Genomic DNA, 20,475 nt, shown 5'->3' on the forward strand with positions numbered 1-20,475 from the left:
AATAAATTAATGCAAGCCACAACATTTAACATTTTCTCTACAGGTAAGCCTATAATAAGGCTTACCTATAGGTACTAGAAATATCTCCTAAACCTCTACGGTTATTCACTTAAACTGGAGCTTTCCCCAAGGCTCCATTCACGCCTAGGTGTTTGCAATTGTGGGCTGAATTGCCACAATTCTGTAAGTAACGGCATTGCAACGGCATCGACAATGACACGCAAATGCAGCAATTCTGCCCGCAATTCCAAATGCCTAGGTGTGAAGCCTTAGAGCCGGTTCACACTGGGGCGACTCGTCAGGGGACACAGCCGCCTGACAAGTCGCGTCCCATTGTAGTCAATAGAACCGTTCTAATAGGAGCGACGCAAGTCGCTCCGACTTAGAAAAAGGTTCTTGTACGACTTTGGGGCGACTCGGGGCGATTTGCATTGACTTCTATACAGAAGTCATTTTGCAAGTCGCCTTGGAAGTCGTCTTCAGGTCGCCTGGCCGAGTCGCCCCCGAAGTCGTGCCGCCCCTGTGTGAACCGGCTCTTAGGGTGTCTCAGGAGTAGAGGTTCTTTGTTGTTTATGAAATAATAATACACAAAGCTTGATTTGCATTAACCTCTCTATATAAACTTTTCTATGATTTAGGACTGGGTGATGCTTGGTGCAGTTGGAGCCTACGATTGGAATGGGACAGTTGTCATGATGAAATCTGATGACGTTGTCACCCCAGGGAATAATTCATTTCACACTGGAAGAGAAGATCGATATGAGCCTCTGGCAGCCTACTTAGGTTGGTTGGAAATTCCTATTCAGCTTCTGTTTTAATAAGACTCTGTAGAGATCTAAATCACTAATGCCATTTTATAGTTTGTAAAGAAATGGGAATAACCAAAGGGATAAAAAATGGGACAAGAAAAAGTTACTAAAGTAATTGTAAAACAGATGACATGTAGTATGGATCATATAAAATTAAAAAAATTTCCCATTGAATCTCGTTCTCACCTTTTTCCCTTTCTCAGGCCTCGTACACACGACCGAGTTTCTCTGCAAAAACCATGAAGAAACTTGCTGGGAGATATTTTTTGCCAAGGAAACCGGTTGTGTGTACATTTTCGTCGAGGAAACTGTCGAGAAACTCAACGAGCCAAAAAGAGAGCAAGTTCTCTATTTCCTTGACGGGAATGGAGAAAATTGGCTTGTCGAGTTCCTCGACAGCCTAACAAGGAACTCGACGAGGAAAACGATGTGTTTTGCCTGTCGAGTTCCTCGGTCGTGTGTACGAGGCTTCAGTGTTGCTGATCTCCTCTATCCTCTTTCAGACACTTTCTGTCTAATGTACTGTCTAAACTTTCTGTCTAATTTACATACTGTATGCACTCTCTGGCTATTAAGATCCTTTCACACAGAGGAGTTTTTAAGGCGGTTTAGCGCTAAAAATAGCGCCTAAATACTGCCTGAAAAACTCCTGCCATGCAGTCTCAATGTGAAAGCCCGAGTGCTTTCACACTGAGGCGATGCGCTGGCAGGACCGCTCCAAAAGTCCTGCCAGCAGCATCTTTGGAGCGGTGAGAGGAGTGGTGTGTTTACCGCTCCTCCACTGCTCCTTCCCATTGAAAACAATGGGACACCGCGGTTTTAACCTTTTTTTGGCTGCTAGAAGGGGTTAAAACCACACCACTAGTGGCCGAATACCACCGGTATAGTGGTGCTATACCGACACCGTACCTTCCGCCCTGATGTTAAAGGGGCCCAAGGGTTATCATTGCTCAATGTGACAGTGGTGGACCATGCTTGCTCTATGGTTATCAATAGATGCCACTTGTACTCTCCACCAGAGGTTTATGTGATAGAACAAGAGAACCCAAATACAGGAAATGTCTGATCAAGGTTCTTCATGGCAGGATCATTGAGTTTTCTTTTATCCACTTCAGCCCCGGAGGATTTGGCTGCCCAATGACCAGGCCATTTTTTGCGATTCGGCACTGCGTGGCTTTAACTGACAATTGTTCAGTCGTGCGACGTGGCTCCCAAACAAAATTGAGAGATATAATAAATATCCCCAAAAATCTATAAAAAAAAATATTTCTCAGTTTAGGCCGATATATATTCTTCTACATATTTTTGGTAAAAAAATCGCAATGAGAGTATACTGATTGGTTTGCGCAAAAGTTATAGCGTCTACAAAATAGGGGATAGATTTATGGCATTTTTTATTAATATTATGGCGGACACATCGGACACTTTTGACACTATTTTGGGACCATTGTCATTTTTACAGCGATCAGTGCTATAAAAATGCACTGATTACTGTGTAAATGACAATGGCAGGGAAGGGGTTAACCACTAGGGGGTGTTAAGTGTGTCCTAGGGAGTGATTCTAACTGTGTGGGGGCTGGGCTACCAGTGACACTACATTGATCACTGCTCCCGATGACAGGGAGCAGTAGATCAGTGTCCTGGCACAAGGCAGAACAGGGAAATGCCTAGTTTACACAGGCATCCCCCTTTCTGCAGCTCCATGACACGATTGCGGCATGTCGAGTCTGCTGGTCCCGTGGGTCCCGCTGGCACAGTCACGGAGCTCATGGCAGGGGCGCGTCCGTGCGCCCACACTACGGCAAATTCAAAGCCATGTACCTGTACGTGGCTTTGCTCAAACTTTGCCATTCTGCCGACGTATATCTGCAGGAGGCGGTCGGCAAGCGGTTAAAGCTGAAGTCTAGGCAGTTAAAAAAATGCCCACAGCACAAACATCAATACGAGCATGTATCATTTATAACAAAAACAGTGATGATGGTGAAGAGGAGCACAGCTGGCCAGCACATCATGCATGGACTCCAGGACCACCAGAGGAGGTAGGCAGCGACTTCAGTCTTACTGGCTCAAAGTAGCAGCCATCAACAGTGGAATGGGGGTATACAATACATTTAAGAGGACCGGCCTCCTTTTTCAAGTATGATATTTAAGAAAGGTGGCAGGGCCTCTGAAATGCATTGTAAATGTCCAGTTGCAGTAACATAACAGTAGGTTTTGGGTGCACCGGTAGCATCTGTCTTGAGAGGCAGAATGCAATCTGGCCGGTCCATACCCAAACATGGAGGTTTCCAAGAAGAATGGCATGTCCCTACTATTTCCCTACTCATCTTGAACCTCTCCCTGCTGCTAATCACTGTCCCTGACAGATGGGGGACGTGTTCCTACACTACCCACGTGAAAAATGCATGCCAAGCTTGGGAGATAGGGTCTTAAATAGACTCTGTCTGCCCCAAGATGGTCAGAGTCCTCCAGTGACACAAAAAAACATAGAAAAACTATGTTCCTCTTGACTTTCTCTCCCTCTGCTGTCGAGTGCCACTTGCAGTGGAGAAAGTATACTGCACCTGCCTACACAGGCATGGCATTTGCATTAAGCAATAATTTTACAAACAGCACAGCATAGTAATTTCAACTACTGGGGCCCCTTGTCTGCATGGACCAGTTTCTGTAAAAAGTGAACTATGGGGCATATCCACAAAAACCTGGCGCAACTTAAAAAATCCCATTTAAGTTACACTGCCTTAAAATTTCTACCTAAGTGCCCGATCCACAAAGCACTTACCTAGAAATTTCAGGCTGTGTAACTTAAATCCGGCCGGCGCAAGGCGTTCCTATTCAAATGGGGCGAGTCCCATTTAAATTAGGCGCGCTCCCGCGCCGGCCGTACTGCGCATGCGCAAAGTTACGTTACGCCGAGTTTTGTGGATCGCGCCGGGTAAAAAAAGTTGCGTCGGGAAAAAAATTTTTTTTTAAAAAAATGACAGCGTCGCTCGGCATGCATTCCTGAGAGGGAGAACTCCATGCCAATTTTCGAAGAAAAAACCGGCATGGGTTCCCCCCCCAGGAGCATACCAGGCCCTTAGGTCTGGTATGGGTTGTAAGGAGACCCCCCCTACGCCGAAAATTCGACGTAGGGGGTCCCCCTACAATCCATACCAGACCCGTATCCAAAGCACGCTACCCGGCCGGCCAGGAATGGGAGTGGGGACGAGCGAGCGCCCCCCCCCTCCTGAGCCGTACCAGGCCGCATGCCCTCAACATGGGGGGGTTGGGTGCTCTGGGGCAGGGGGGCGCACTGCGGGCCCCCCCACCCCAGAGCACCCTGTCCCCATGTTGATGAGGACAGGACCTCTTCCCGACAACCCTGGCCGTTGGTTGTCGGGGTCTGCGGGCGGGGGCTTATCGGAATCTGGGAGTCCCCTCAAATAAGGGGGCCCCCAGATACCGGCCCCCCACCCTAAGTGAATGGATATGGGGTACATCGTACCCCTACCCATTCACCTGGAGGCAAAGTGATAGTTATTAAACACACAACACAAGGGTTTTTAAAATCATTTATTAGTCTGCTCCGGAGGCCCCCCCTGTCTTCTTTAGCTCTAATACCAGGGGGGGCTTCTTCTTCCGCTCTCCGGGGGGTCTTCTCCGCTCTCCGGGGGGGTCTTCTTCTTCCGCTCTCCGGGGGGGGTCTTCTCCGCTCTCCGGGGGTCTTCTTCTATCTTCGCCGCTCTCCGCTGTTGACTCGGCGCACCCCGGTTCTTCTCCAGCTGTCCGGTGCCTTCTCCTTCAGCGCTGGCTGCCTGCTATCTTCGTGTGTTAGCTCAATTACTAGCAGGCAGCCAGCGCGGTCTTCTGTGACGTCATCTTCTTCTCTTCTCTTCTTCTCCCTTCTTCCGATGTTGACCCGACGCCTCTTCTCACTGCAATGATGGAAGCGCGCCTTGCATCCCATTTATATAGGCCTCACCGTCCCATCATGCTCCGGTAGGTACCCACGTGGGTAGGCACCCACCACGTGGGTACCTACCGGAGCATGATGGGACGGTGAGGCCTATATAAATGGGATGCAAGGCGCGCTTCCATCATTGCAGTGAGAAGAGGCGTTGGGTCAACATCGGAAGAAGGGAGAAGAAGAGAAGAGAAGAAGATGACGTCACAGAAGACCGCGCTGGCTGCCTGCTAGTAATTGAGCTAACACACGAAGATAGCAGGCAGCCAGCGCTGAAGGAGAAGGCACCGGACAGCTGGAGAAGAACCGGGGTGCGCCGAGTCAACAGCGGAGAGCGGCGAAGATAGAAGAAGACCCCCGGAGAGCGGAGAAGACCCCCCCCGGAGAGCGGAAGAAGAAGACCCCCCCGGAGAGCGGAAGAAGAAGCCCCCCCTGGTATTAGAGCTAAAGAAGACAGGGGGGGCCTCCGGAGCAGACTAATAAATTATTTTAAAAACCCTTGTGTTGTGTGTTTAATAACTATCACTTTGCCTCCAGGTGAATGGGTAGGGGTACCCCATATCCATTCACTTAGGGTGGGGGGCCGGTATCTGGGGGCCCCCTTATTTGAGGGGACTCCCAGATTCCGATAAGCCCCCGCCCGCAGACCCCGACAACCAACGGCCAGGGTTGTCGGGAAGAGGTCCTGTCCTCATCAACATGGGGACAGGGTGCTCTGGGGTGGGGGGGCCCGCAGTGCGCCCCCCTGCCCCAGAGCACCCAACCCCCCCATGTTGAGGGCATGCGGCCTGGTACGGCTCAGGAGGGGGGGCGCTCGCTCGTCCCCACTCCCATTCCTGGCCGGCCGGGTAGCGTGCTTTGGATACGGGTCTGGTATGGATTGTAGGGGGACCCCCTACGTCGAATTTTCGGCGTAGGGGGGGTCTCCTTACAACCCATACCAGACCTAAGGGCCTGGTATGCTCCTGGGGGGGAACCCATGCCGGTTTTGATTTTACAAATTGCCGTGGAGTTCTCCCTCAGGAATGCATACCAAATGCCGTCGCTCGAATGTGCTTTTACATGGTGTTACTAACTTTACACTTTGTAAAAGCAGCCCTAATTTTACACTTGCAAACTAAAACTTACGGCGAAAAAACGAAGCTGAAAAGCTTTGTGGATCGCCCTAAGTGCTAATTTGCATACCCGAAGCGGCATTTCGACTCGAAATTCCCCCAGCGGCGGATGCGGTACTGCATCCTAAGATCCGGCAGTGTAAGTCCCTTACACATGTCGGATCTTCTGCCTAACTTTGGAAAACTGATTCTGTGGATCAGTTCCATAGATAGAAACAGGGATACGCCGGCTTACGCCGGCTTATCCCTTTTGAGGATATGGCCCTATGCCTTTATTATAGATTATATGAGATTTTATATCTACTTTAACAACAATCTGGAGTAAACTAACACTGAAAGTGACACTCTGATAGTCTAACACTCTGCCCACCAACTTCTTGGTTTTCTGCAAACATGAAACCTAAATAACGTTTCATGGCAGGAAACGTGAACGTGTCTCTAAAGTGATTGTGTGTATGATATTGTTTTGTCTTCACTTTTGAATGGACGCTCTTAACAAGTGATGTTTTGTGTTTCCTGATGCCAGTGACCAGCTATAGACGCAGACAGTGGCAGGATGCACTCTGAATTACAGGTCAATAGGAGGTGTTTCCTATAAGTGTCTACGTAAAGACCAAACAATTCAAAGAAACAGCACATTATAGTCGGTTGCATTTCCAGCAAAGGGACACTCAGGACACTGTTATGTTTACTTAGCTAAACACTGTAAGCTGAAGCACAAGGAGAAGTTCCCCATAGCCATCAGATTTCAATTTAATATGTTGAATTGTATTTTGCTGGTATGGTTTACTGCGCTTTGCATTGTTGAATAAACCAGTTTACATTTTGGATGAACTATTATAATCCATTCATTGCAGAATCAGGTCTGCTCTGGTAAAATACAATAGTTCAGATGGAGTCTGGAATACCAAAAGCAGGACGTCTGCCAAGTATCTAAATTCAAACAGAAGTCGCATTTTACAACATGCTGCTTTTGACTACTGCAAAGTACCAGAACTTAAATGCTGTGTCTTGTTAGACCAGTGTTTCTCAACCCTTCTAGTGTTATGACCCCTTGATAACATTTCTCAAGTTGTGGGGACCCCTAAAGCTCTGTACACATGATCGGATATCTGATGGAATCTAATCCGATGGATTTTTTCATTGTATATCCGATGTAGCTGACTTTCATCAGTCTTGCCTACACACCATCGGTTTTTGTGTAAAACACAACGACGTGCTGAGAAAAATGAAGTTCAATGCTTCCGAGCATGCGTCGACTAGATTCTGAGCATGCGTGGATTTTGACCGATGGATTTCCCCACAGACGATCATTTTTTTCTATCGTTTTTTTTAACCATAATAAAAATTTAAAACAGGTTCTATTTTTTTTCACTGATGGATAAAAAACCCACACACAATCGGTTCGTCCAATGAAAACGATCCATCGGTCCGTTTTCATCAGACGAACTGATCGTGTGTACTGGGCCTAACAGTAAAATTATTTTCGTGGGTTGTCAGCACCCAAGGAAAGACAAGTAATTTGCACCCCTAACCAACAAACATTTAGTTCTCCCTAGTCCCTTCCACTCGTACAGTATTCAAACCCCTTATGGTACATTGTAGGATGTTCCACTCTTTCTCTTTGTTCTCCTTTCTTTCCCTTTTATCTCTCTCTATCCTAATTTCTTGTTTTTTTCCACCCATCCCTCTCTCTAGCTGTATTTATTGTTATTTCTCTTATTCTTTCTCTCCCCTTTTCTTTGTTCCTCCCCCTCTTTTCCTCTCTCTTCCATGTATTCTCTCTTTTTATTCCTTTTCTTACTCCTTGGTGGGGGGTGGGGGGAATGGGATGAGTGGCAGTGCTGGTGGGGGATGGGGGGAATGGAATGAATGGCAGTGCTGGTTGGGAGTTGGGATCAGTGGCAATGCTTGGGGGGGGGGGGGGTTCTGATCAGCCAACTTAGGTGCTCTTGATCAAGGTCATCTGCTGATCTGAGAACTGTAGTGGAGACTTTTAATGGCAACTATAATCACAGGTAGTGTTACTCACTGTGTCTCCGACTTTGTGGCGTCTTGTGGCAGTGACACCTATGCCAAAATCAGAAGATAGGGTTTCCTACAGCCCCTCCCACTTCACATTCCTCAATAGTCAGCTGACCTCTAGTCTCTGTCCCCCAGCCATGCCATTAACTGAATGGGCGGCTGCGAAGAGGCTGAGTGGGCGGCTGCAGACTCCATGGAAAGCCCTGCTGGTTGGCCGTGAAAAGGCTGTGGGAGCAGCGTGGATTCAGGAACAGCCCAGGATTCAGTGACCCCTGGCAAATCGTCATTCGACCCCCAGGTTGAGAACCACTGTGTTAGACCTTGTTTAATTTGTAAAATGTTAAATTATCCCTTGATGTGAGGATGTTCCCACACTGCAAGGGTTCATTTCTCATTTTGCCTAGGGGAAAGGAGAAGAGGCTTCACTTACCTGATCCGCTGCTCCCTGGCAGATGGTGCTGCCCCAAGCTCCGGACTGTCCTTCAGCATCAACAAATCCAAGCAGGGCTTTAGACCCTGTTTAGATATTGATGGTGTCAGGATTCTAGACTGCTACAGTAGCCTTTTTTAACCGGGGTGCCTTCAGGTATCTTCAGGGGTGCATTGGCAAAATACCTAGAAATTTACCAAAAACTGTATACAAGCCACCAGGTGGTTCAAGCCTTCCTATTAGTTACACAAAGTCACATGTTTTCATTGGTTATCATTACATCCTTCTAGCCACTAGTGTCCCAAAAAACAATCATGTAATATGTTAATAGGAGGACATCAGGCACCTTCCCCTCCCCTACCCCTCTCCTTCAGTGAGGGAGAGAAACCAAGGGAAAAGAGAAACATCGGAATACTAATCAGTAATAATTGTACCAACAATTATTAAATGGGTTGTAAAGGTTTGTTTTTTATTTTCTAAATTGGTTCCTTTAAGCTAGTGCATTGTTGGAGCTGAAGAACGGGAACCTTCCCCGTTCTTCACAGTGGCGCTGTCATTGATCGTCTGTTCCCTGATATAGGGAAAGGCGATCAATGACATCACACATCCAGCCCCGCCCCCCTACAGTTAGAAACACATATGAGGTCACACTTAACCACTAGGGGGCGCTGAAGGGGTTAACTCCCAAACTGCAATTGTAATTTTCACAGTAAACAATGCATTTTTATAGCATTTTTTGCTGTGAAAATGACAATGGTCCCAAAAATGTGTCAAAATTGTCCAATGTGTCCGCCATAATGTCGCAGTCATGAAAAAAATCGCTGATCACCGCCATTAGTAGTAAAAAAAAAAAAATATTAATAAAAATGCCATAAAACTATCCCCTATTTGTAAATGCTATACATTTTTTTTATATATTTTTTGGGGGATATTTGATATAGCAAAAAGTAAAAAATATTGCTTTTTTTCTAAATTGACGCTCTATTTCTGTTTATAGCGCAAAAAATAAAACCCGCAGGGGTGATCAAATACCACCAAAAGAAAGCTCCATTTGTGGGAAAAAAAGGGCTCCAATTTTGTTTGGGAGCCAGGTTGCACGACCGCGCAATTGTCAGTTAAAGCGACACAGTGCCGAATTGCAAAAAGGGACCTGGTCCTTTACCTGCATATTCGTCCGGGTCTTAAAGCGGAGGTTCACCCGCACATGACACTTTTTCCCTATAGATGGATGCTCGTTTTGTCTAGGGGAATCGGCTAGTTGTTTTAAAATATGATCCGTACTTACCGTTTACGAGATGCATCTTCTCCGCCGCTTCCGGGTATGGGCTGCGGGACTGGGCGTTCCTATTTTGATTGACAGTCTTCCGAGAGGCTTCCGACGGTCGCATCCATCGCGTCACGATTTTCCGAAAGAAGCCGAACGTCGGTGCGCAGGCACAGTATAGAGCCGCACCGACGTTCGGCTTCTTTCGGCTACTAGTGACGCGATGGATGCGACCGTCGGAAGCCTCTCGGAAGACTGTCAATCAAGAAGGAACGCCCGCTCCCGAAGACCCATACCCGGAAGCGACGGAGGAGATGCATCTCGAAAACGGTAAGTACGGCTCATATTTTAAAACAACTAGCCGATTCCCCTAGACAAAACGAGCATCCATCTAAGGGGAAAAGATAAAAAAAAAACATAATTGGGTGAACTCCCGCTTTAAGTGGTTAAAGGAACCTATTTAGAAAATAAAAAACAAACCTTTACAACCCCTTTAAAACACCAGGGAATGTCCCATTAGTTAAAACACAACATCACAATTATATATATATATATATATATATATATATATATATATATATATATATCCCTACAACTCAAACTCCACTTATCTAAATGCATAAAGCTGTCTCTTATGCAGCCAGGTTGGAATGGTGAAACTGGTCAGAAGCCTTACATACAATCTCCATGTCCTACAACAGCTGACTGAAGAATGGTTCATCTCTGTGTATTTTTGGGCATAAATGAATAAAGTATATTGAACTTGCCAGTATACTGTATGTGAACAAGATGTTTATTTATGCCAAAAACTGGATTCATTTGTCATGTGGCACTTATGAACAGTTGATTGCATTATATGTGAACAAGGAACTACAGTTGCATATTTATGGCATTAAATTGAATGTATCTTTATTTAGAATTTATTCAACAGCTAGGAGCCTTGGCAGCTATTCTGCCCATGTTTCCTCTTACTCTGTGTTTCTTCGGAACTGAGTGGCGCTTGCAGGCCAATTTTTAAAATATTATAACATTTAGCTTTTTCACTGTTTTGAGCACAGTTTTATTTACTTTTTTGCTTCTTTTAAAATGTTACTTTTGACCTGTAACCTAATACAAAAATTAAAACTTCTTGTCAAAAAACTGACTCTGTCTCCACTAAACAATAAATGAGCACCTACTATAATACATTGTCCTTTGCGAGCACTTTGCTGATACAAGGCACTTCTGACTTCTTTACATGCTTGTATTTTTAGGATATACTGTAACTTCTGCTTCTGTGAAAGGAGGAGAAATCTACATTGCAGGACAGCCTCGATACAACCACACGGGTCAGGTTATCCTTTATAAAATGCACGGACGAGAAATCAATATTATTGGCACATTAAATGGAGAACAGGTGAGTGTCCATTACTGTGATATATAATAAACTGATCCCTTTGGATGCACATTGGGGGGTCAGTCATTCAATGGGCTTTGGCGTGCCTGAGGACATTCCCTTTGTGGTAGGCCTCCAGGCTTTGCCCAGAATGGATCTGGCCTAATAGGAATACAAGCACATTTGATTCCGTTGCATTTTGGCGTGATTACATGTGACTTGAGATTGAATTTTAAAATAGTTAAAGATATGAGTTTAACATTTAAGAATACATCTATTAGGTTTTCTGTTTACATTGAACCCCAGGTAAGCCTATGATCAGTTTAGGTGATACTCTGCCTTTGTAATTGTAACAATTAGTAGTGCAAAGTATTGTCTGATTTGATGAGGTGGCGATTGTGATGTCACCACCCCACCTCATCCTATCAGAGAATGCTTTGCATTAATTGAGAAAATGCATGAAGAAATAATTCCGGGTGGCTGCACTTCCAAAAATCCTTTTATTGAAGCTTCATATGACAAGTGGTTGACAGATGGAGCAGGGAACAAAGAGGTAGAAGGGCTTTGCGCAAATGTTAGCGCTTAGTCATTAGCATTACCATTGAGAAAATAATGTCTGTACTGAGCAATTACCCTTGTGTTTTCACAATACAGTAGGGCAGCCACTTGGCTAAGACCTGAAAGCTAGGGGAGATCACTGGAGTAGCTGTACCCACTACATTGATTTTCAGCTTTCATGTGGTTCACACATGTATGGCACATACATACTTACACTGGTCCAAGCTTAGAGGGGTTGTAAACCTACATGTTTTTTCACCTTAATGCATCCTATGCATTCCGCATCGTTCTCTCCATGAGTTCTCAGCTCGTCATTGGCTCCTGCTGCTGTCAATCAAATCCAATGATGAGGTCTCTGGGGGCTGAGCCGAGTCATACACTCGCCGTCTATGGACGCCGAGTGTATAACACAGGAGCATGTCCACAAGGTAACCCCCTCGGGAGAGAGCTTCCCAGAGGGTGTTATCTAATGTGGGGAGGAGCCACGAGAGCCGCCATGGGACCCCATAACAGGAGGACCGGGGCCACACTGTGCAAAACAAACTATGACATGTTTGTTATTTAAAAAAAAACAAAAAACAGAAACTTTAATATCACTTTAACCAATGTAAATGTGTAAAAAATTCCATACCTAAACTTCAGCTTTAAAGGTCAACTGATTAGTTGTAAAAAAAAAAATACTTGTGATTGCTTTTTGTGCAAATCTATAAATCAATATTAAATAACCAACTCAGTGGATAGTGTAAACATAAAAAAGCAACAAACCAACAACTTGCGGATTATAAAACTATAAAAACCAATACATTGTGCTAAGTAGTAAATGGTAATTATAAACAAATTGTGTAAAGAAATTAAATAGGTTGCATAATTGTTGGTTAAATCACATTGGTGACAGTCCCAATAAGTGATAGACGGTGCTTGTGCTATTGTATCCATGCTTCTTGGTGCTTAAACAAGTTGCCCCACGTGGATGTAGTACACTCACCCCTCCATATGGACCAACTATCGATTGTGTGGTCAAACAAGCATGTGAGGAGACCCCTGGAGATATCCTTAAACTGGCGATTTCTGAAGTGGATAAGCCTCAAGCAAGCAGATAAGAAGAAAAGAACCTCATTGCACAATAAGGTTTAAAAAGGTTTATTTTAAAACAATAAAATTACACTCATATGGATGTGTGCCCTGTGTCTGGCACCTGGTGTTAATAACAGGTGATTATTTAGGAGAAATCGGCCCACAAGAGATTGTTGACCGCCAGTGTTGCCAACCGTTCGTATTTTTATGGACAGTTCGTAAAAAAACAGGCACTTTTTCCCCCCGTTCGTAAATGTCCGTGGTTGCGGAAATGTGCCAGTAAAAATAGCCGAGATCAGTTCAGCTTGGAACTGCGCATGGAGATTGGAGGCAGGGGGTGATTGGAGGCAGGGGGTGATGGTGGCTGCGGTGGCACCGTAGAGGGGGATGGAGGCAGGGGGCAATAGAGGCAGGGGGAGATTTTAGGCAGGGGGAGATTGGAGGCAGGGGGTGTTAGTGGAAGGGGGTGATTGGAGGCAGGGGGTGTTGGTGGCACCGCAGAGGGGGATGGTGGAACTGCAGAGGGTGGGGGATGGAGACAGGGGTTGTTGGTGGCACCGCAGAGGGGGATGGAGGCAGGGGGTGATTGGAGGCAGGTGGCCTGGGGAAGATTGGAGGCAGAGGGAGATTGGAGGCAGGGGTAGATTGTGGCACCGAAGAGGGAGGTGAAGGCAGGGGGTGTTGGTGGCAGTGGGGGATGAAGGCAGGGGGTGATGTGACTAAATAATTTGCCCTTATTATATCTAAAATAACAAAAATATGCTTTTTTACCTTAATATCTACCTTAAATCACATTGCTATTTGCCTAGCGTACTTGTTTGTAGCCCAAATACTGAAATTTTCACCTAAAATGTAATTTAGTAACTTTTGTGAAATGCCAGTAAAAACATGGCTGCGCCAGTAAATTTCGGGTGTCGCGCCAGTAAATTTCAATCTGGTAGGTTGGCAACACTGTTGACCGCTACCTGCGGTTCTGCTTGATTCCCAGAAGTTGGTTACGGGCAGAAATGTGTCGCGAAGACGCGATCAAGCCACTACTTGTAGAAAAATCTTTTTCCACCCAAACTGGCTGCAGTATGTGTGAAAGCTTTATAAACAATAGACTGTAAAACATGTCTATGTACTTTGTAGATTTTGTAATTTCTATATACATTAAAGGATTGCAATAACGTAAATCTTTGTTTTGCTAATGCCACAGCTTTTTTTTTTTTTTTTTTTTTTTTTGATTGGGTCTTATTTTGGAAGTGTCCTCACCACAGTAGATATAGATGGAGATTCTGTCAGTGATATTCTTCTGGTTGGCGCACCGATGTTTATGGGAGCTGAAAAACAAGAACAAGGAAAAGTGTACGTCTATAGCATTCAGGAGGTTAGCATTTTCTGATATTTTGTGTGATTTGATTAGGATTTTACTTACTGGCAGTCTCACATCTGAGTTATATTCACCTCTCTAATAAAACAGACTTCACAGACTCAGAGGCAGCTAGACATATACACTATATTGCCAAAAGTATTGGGACGCCTGCCTTTACACACAAATTAACTTTAATGACATCCCAGTCTTAGTCCGTAGGGTTCAATATTGAGTTGATGAAAAAAATTGTCAGATGGCACAAGATAAGGCAGACTACAGACAATAGTGGCCCATGAATATAAAGGGGATTCATCTTAATAAGAAGGTGGTATAACAAATTAATGATAGATAGGTAATAATAGTCCTTATATCAGATAGGTTCATGAATGAAGTCCATAGGCTCTTAGCGGCAGCAATCCCAAAAAAGCAGAAGCTCGCTCTGGAAATAGTACACAAAGAAAAAACAAGGATGCGCCAATCTAAGTGCAGTATAAAGGGCTTTTAATAAAATAGACGAAGCACACAGCCAAATGGCTACTCACAATTGATATGAGGTTACAGGCATATCAGGTAAATGTGGTCCGTGGTCACTGGTGTCCTGGTCCTTAGAGATGTCTGCACAAGACGGGGAGCTGTAGATCATGGAGCAGTATGGCGCTGAAGACAACCATAGGAGAGGACAGCAAGCCGTGCAGAGAGCCGTACAGGATGGCGTGCGTCTCAGGGTGGACCGCAAACAGAGATCGTCGCACCAGAAGTGACGTGGCGTGGCCTACCGGAACAGACCAATCGGATGAGGCATTTCACAGCTCCGCTGTTTCATCAGATCCATGGCGTCCAATCAAGGAGGACATCTTATATACGAAGGGGGATGCTGCTAAGTGGTCAACCGGATGCAAATACAAGAAGAAAAAAAAAAAAATCCCCCTTGTGGCTTCCCAAAACTCTGTCAGAGCATTCCCGATTTGAGCATCAGAATTAGATTACGATGTTATCACTTTTATGAACTAATTTTTTCTAATTTTACTCCATTTGATTATTCTTTAATGTCTGTGCTGATATTTCCATCAATTGTGCTGTATAGATATCATTTTCTCCTTGTATTTGCATCCGGTTAACCTCTTAGCAGCATCCCCCTTCGTATATAAGACGTCCTCCTTAATAAAAGCACTTAGATTGGCGCATCCTTGTTTTTTCTTTGTTCAATATTGAGTTGGCCCACCCTTTGCAGCTTTAACAGCTTTAACTCTTCTGGCAAGGCTGTCCGCAAGATTTAGGAGTGTGTATATGGAAATGTTTGACCAGAAGCACATTTGTGAGGTCAGACACTGATGTTGGAGAGAAGGCCTGGCTCACAGTCTACACTCTAATTCATCTCAAATGTGTTCTATCCTGTTGAGGTCAGGACTCTGTACAGGCCAGTTAAGTTTCTTTACCCTAAAATTGCTAATCCATGCCTTTATGGACCTTGCTTTGTGCACTGGTCTAATTACTGGTGAAGAGGGGATTACGGTGTGGGGTTGTTTTTCAGGGGTTGGGCTTGACCCCCTTAGTTCCAGTGAAGGGAACTTTTAAGGCATCAGCATACCAAGACATTTTGGACAATTTCATGCTCCCAACTTTTTGGGAACGGTTAGAGGATGGTCCTTCCTTTTCTAACATGACTGTGCACCAGTGCACAAAGCAAGGTATTGGATTTTCACACAAATATAGCTTTCACCACTGAGTTTTAAATTTTTTGCTATATAAAATAAATTTTTGTATAAAAACATGTTTTTCTTTGTTTCTGTTAGATTGGTCACAACTAATCACATGGTACAGATGGACTGTAATTGGCCCTGTCTGTACCATGTGATCACTGTGCTCAATCACAGTGAACAACACAAATGTACACAATGAATGGCATGAATGGAAGCCATCCATTGTGTATAATTGTCATGTGATCTGCTGTGATTGGTCACATTGATCAAATGGTTCCCAGCAGCAGACTGGTTTGGGAGGGGTGAACCACCAGCTCATATTTATGTTTATTCTTTTGTTGTTTTGCTGGTTAAGTGTAAAGGTAGGAAGAGGAGTTTCCCCTTAAAATAAGATATCAGTGTAACATCGAATTGTCCTGACGAAGCTGTATATGCCTAACAGCGAAACGCATCAATGTCAGAGCACTTACTTCGTGTTATCATGTCCCTTTTCCAGAAGTCTAAGCAGCTTGACAGCTGAGTAGCAAGCGGATTTGCATGTGGCTCTCATAGCTTGTATGTTCAGGCAGATGGAGAGATAAGAGAGTTGAAAGGGGACCCCAGCTATTCGAAGAGCATGTATGGCTGGTTAGGAAGCAATATAGTGTGAGTTTAACAGCAGAGAAGCCGGCAGATGTGTCAGTGGGAGTGGAACCTCCCTGTGCTATAAGCCCATATAATTTGGCATCAAATGAGTGACGAGACGGGAGAGCTGACTTGAGGGGTTTATTTACTAAAACTGGAGATTGCAAAATCTGGTGCAGCTGTGCATGGTAGCCAATCAGCTTCAAACTTCAGCTTGTTCAATTCAGTTTTGATGGCAAAACCTGGAAGTTGATTGGTTTCTATGCAGAGCTGCACCAGATTATACACTCTCCAGGTTTATTAAATCAACCCCTAAGTCCCCTGCTATATAAGAAGTTTGCACCACTGGTGAGACACTATGAGAACATGTTCTGGCAACTTTGGAGATGGATGGAGCTTGTTGCTGGAGTTGATACAGAGTATCTGTGTGTGTGACACTCTGCTTAGTGCAAATGAACAGAGTGGATCACAAGCTACAAGCAGTAGGGGTATGACTATTGTAAAATCCTATAACTTGTGTCTCCCCCATTACTAGACTCTTCCTTTGGAAGTATTTACTGTATATAACTAATTAAAGGGGTTGTAAAGGTACCATTTTTTTTCCTAAATAGCTTCCTTCACCTTAGTGCAGTCCTCCTTCACTTACCTCATCCGTCCATTTTGCTTTTAAATGTCCTTATTTCTTCTGAGAAATCCTCACTTCCTGCTCTTCTGTCTGTAACTCCACACAGTAATGCAAGGCTTTTTCCCTGGAGTGGAGTGTCGTGCTCGTCCCCCTCCTTTGGACTACTGGAGAGTCAGGACGCTCTCTACGTTGCAGATAGAGATAGGAGCTGTGTGTTAGTGGGCGTCCTGACTCTCCTGTAGTCCAAAGGAGGGGGCGAGCACGACACTCCACACCAGGGAGAAAGTCTTGCATTACTGTGTGGAGTTACAGACAGAAGAACAGGTAGTGAGGATTTCTCAGAAGAAATAAGGACATTTAAAAGCAAAATCAAAGGATGAGGTAAGTGAAGGAGGACTGCACTAAGGTAACAAGTTCAACAAAATTTAAAAAATCTGTGAAAGTATTCAGCAAAACAGAACCCCTGTCAACCTCCCCCTCAATCATACGCCCAATACCCACATAAATTTGCCGCAATCAACAAATTTCACTCTAAAACCCATCTCCATCAATGCCACTAAAAATATCATCGGTACTCTGCGAAATAGCACAGCGCCTAATGATATCATCCCCACCAAACTGCTGAAAGAATGTGCCGATATTTTGGCACCAGCTATCACGCAGCTGATAAACCAGTCATTCAAGGAGGTGCCAACCCTGTTGAAACAAGGCATAATCAAACCTATTCTAAAAAAAAACACCCTCGACCCAAACCACCATCGCCCCATAACAGGCCTAAATGTCTTTTCCAAGGTAATGGAGAAAGTAGTGGTACAACAGCTGCAACATCATTTAGATACCCATAAATTGCTCGATCCATTTCAATCAGGTTTCCGTCCCAGGCACGGAACAGAAACAGCACTGCTCAAAATATGGGATGACGCTCTAGAGGCCACAGACGAAAGAAAATCGTGTCTTCTAGTACTGTTGGACCTAAGCGCAGCTTTTGACACGGTGGACCACAAACTATTACTGACTCGGCTAGCTGAAGTAGCCAAAGGGGCGGAAGGTGATTTATCTTGGTTCTTCGCCTTCTTGGAAAACCGATCACAAATAGTGAAATTGGGGCCTTTCACTTCTGAAAAACGCACAGTGTCATGCAGAGTCCCTCAGGGATCCCCTTTGTCGCCAGTTCTGTTCAATATCTATCTCCGCCCTCTCTTTGAAATCATCAGTAACCAGAAGTTACTTTACCACTCGTATGCCGATGACACACAACTGTATTTTCGCATCTGCAACGAAAAGGATCATTATCTCGGACTAGAGAAATGCCTCACTTTGATAGAAACTTGGATGACAAAACTCAAGGGTTCGAAAACAGAACTTCTCCTGTTTCACGCCAATCAAAAGAATCATACCGCAATAACATAGGCCCCCCCGCCCATTCTGGGCAAAATCATCACCCCTAGCACCAAAGTCAAAAGTCTGAGTCATTTTTGACACCTTCATGACAATGGATGCACAAATAGGGTCAGTAGTCAGCGGATCCCATCATCTGCTGCGCCTACTACGCAGACGTATTCCTTTTATCCCAAATGAAGACATAGTAGTCGTGGTGGGAACAATTATCAACTCCAGACTTGACTATGCAAATGCCCTCTATCTCAGACTCCCAAAGTACCAAATCTCTTGTCTGCAAGTCGTTCAAAATACGGCCGCTCGACTTGTGACTGGGAAAAAACCATGGGAATCAATCTCACCTTCACTGAGATCCCTTCACTGGTTGTCAGTAAACGACAGAATCACTTTCAAAGCACTCTGTCTGATGCATAAGTGTATTCATGGAAATGCCCCCCAATATCTATGCGAAAAACTAAAAGCTCACAACTAAAATCTACTCCGTATACCCAAAGCCAGATACAAGTCCAAAGGAGAGCGAAGATTTGCAGTGCAAGGCCCTAGACTATGGAACGCTTTACCAACCAGCATTTGGTTGGAGGAGAACCACTTAGCCTTTAGAAGAAAGATCAAAACCCATCTCTTCTGAGGACAAAAGTGAAATGGACGCCAAGCGCCCAGAGGCGATTTAGTTCGCATGTGCTGCGCTATATAAGTTTCTCACTCACTCACTCACTGCACTAGGGTAAAGGAAGCTATTCAGGAAATAAAAATTGTACCTTTACAACCCCTTTTAACTATGAATTGTGTTTATGGTTCTATTCTCCCAGCCTTTTTTTCTCCAGCAAATTCACTGCTTGCTACATTTCTTATCATCGATATGAGCCATACTCATTCTTTTAAAATAAATAAAGTGCAGCACTCATAGTACAGATAAATAATAGCAAAACAGAGGAGAAGATTGGGACTTTATATGAGGCATGTTCAGCATAATATAAATATAGTCAGTATTAAAACGGTATAATTTATTAAGTATAATGATGAATACACATTGGATTACAATATACATACATACATTTCAGCACATACAACATGTTTGCAATTCAATATACATAATGAGCAGCAGTAACATGATGGTACATGGCATGATTTTAACAGATAGCTCTCTTTGGTGACATGAAACACTTCACAACAGGATATAATGGATACATTTTTTGCTGAATGGATGGGGGATATGCGAGATTACTGACCATAGTGAATCAAATAAGTCCTACGCGTTTCGTGGAATCGCTCCACTTCCTCAGGGGCAGATTCGTCAAATATCTGTAACAAAACAGAAATGCCAATATGGTCTTGTATTATATACAAGACAGTAAGGCCCCATACACACGAGAGAATTTATCCGCGGATACGGTCCAGCGGACCGTTTCCACGGATAAATCCTCTCAAAGATTTCCGCAGATTTCTATGCGATGGAGTGTACTCACCATCGCATTGAAATCCGCGCGGAAATCCTCTGGCGATGACGTGTCGCGCCGTCGCCGCGATTATGACGCGGCGACGGGCGCGACGCTGTCATATAAGGAATTCCACGCATGCGTCAAATCATTACGACGCGTGCGGGGAATCCCTTTGGACGGATGGATCCGGTGAGTCTGTACAGACGAGCGGATCCATCCGTTGGGATGGACTTCAGCAGATGGATTTGTTGAGCATGTCAGCAAATATTCATCTGCTGGAAATCCATCCCAGGGGAGATTTATCCGCGGATAAAGATCCGCTGGCGTGTACACACCATAGGATCTATCCGCTGAAACCCATTTGCTGGGATTTATCTGCGGATGGATTCTATGGTGTGTATGGGGCCTAAGAAGGAAGGAGGAAAGTAGGCCTCCCTTTACAATTCTCACATTAGACTGAATATGAAGTGAGAAACCTGCAGAAGGTAGGCTTTTGCTATAAATTCAAGGATGGAGATGTTTGTTTACACCTCATATTAAGTCCCTAAAAAAAAAACATTTTAACAGATAAATAATATACAGTATATGTGAACAATCTCCAAAGAATTTCCAAAAGTCCCAATTGAAAGTTCAAAATATGTAAGCATCTCAGTGTTAGCATCCCAGCCTTCCACCACCAGTGAATACTGTATGCAAAGCCTCTTATCAAAATATATTGACCCTCTGTAAAGAGCGCGGT

General features: G+C 44.5%; 1 protein-coding gene across 1 annotated transcript in view; it reads left to right on the forward strand.

The window, feature by feature from the left end:
- Positions 1-20,475, forward strand: part of ITGA1 (integrin subunit alpha 1) — a 209,916-nt gene that overhangs the window by 135,578 nt on the left and 53,863 nt on the right. The window contains exons 11-13 of the mRNA XM_040339304.1: positions 639-783; positions 10,843-10,985; positions 13,822-13,965. Of these exons, the coding sequence (XP_040195238.1) occupies positions 639-783; positions 10,843-10,985; positions 13,822-13,965 (432 nt within the window). The remainder of the gene's footprint in view (positions 1-638; positions 784-10,842; positions 10,986-13,821; positions 13,966-20,475) is intronic.

The sequence above is a fragment of the Rana temporaria genome, chromosome 1 (assembly GCF_905171775.1).
Source record: "Rana temporaria chromosome 1, aRanTem1.1, whole genome shotgun sequence".
Classification (NCBI taxonomy): Eukaryota; Metazoa; Chordata; class Amphibia; order Anura; family Ranidae; genus Rana; species Rana temporaria.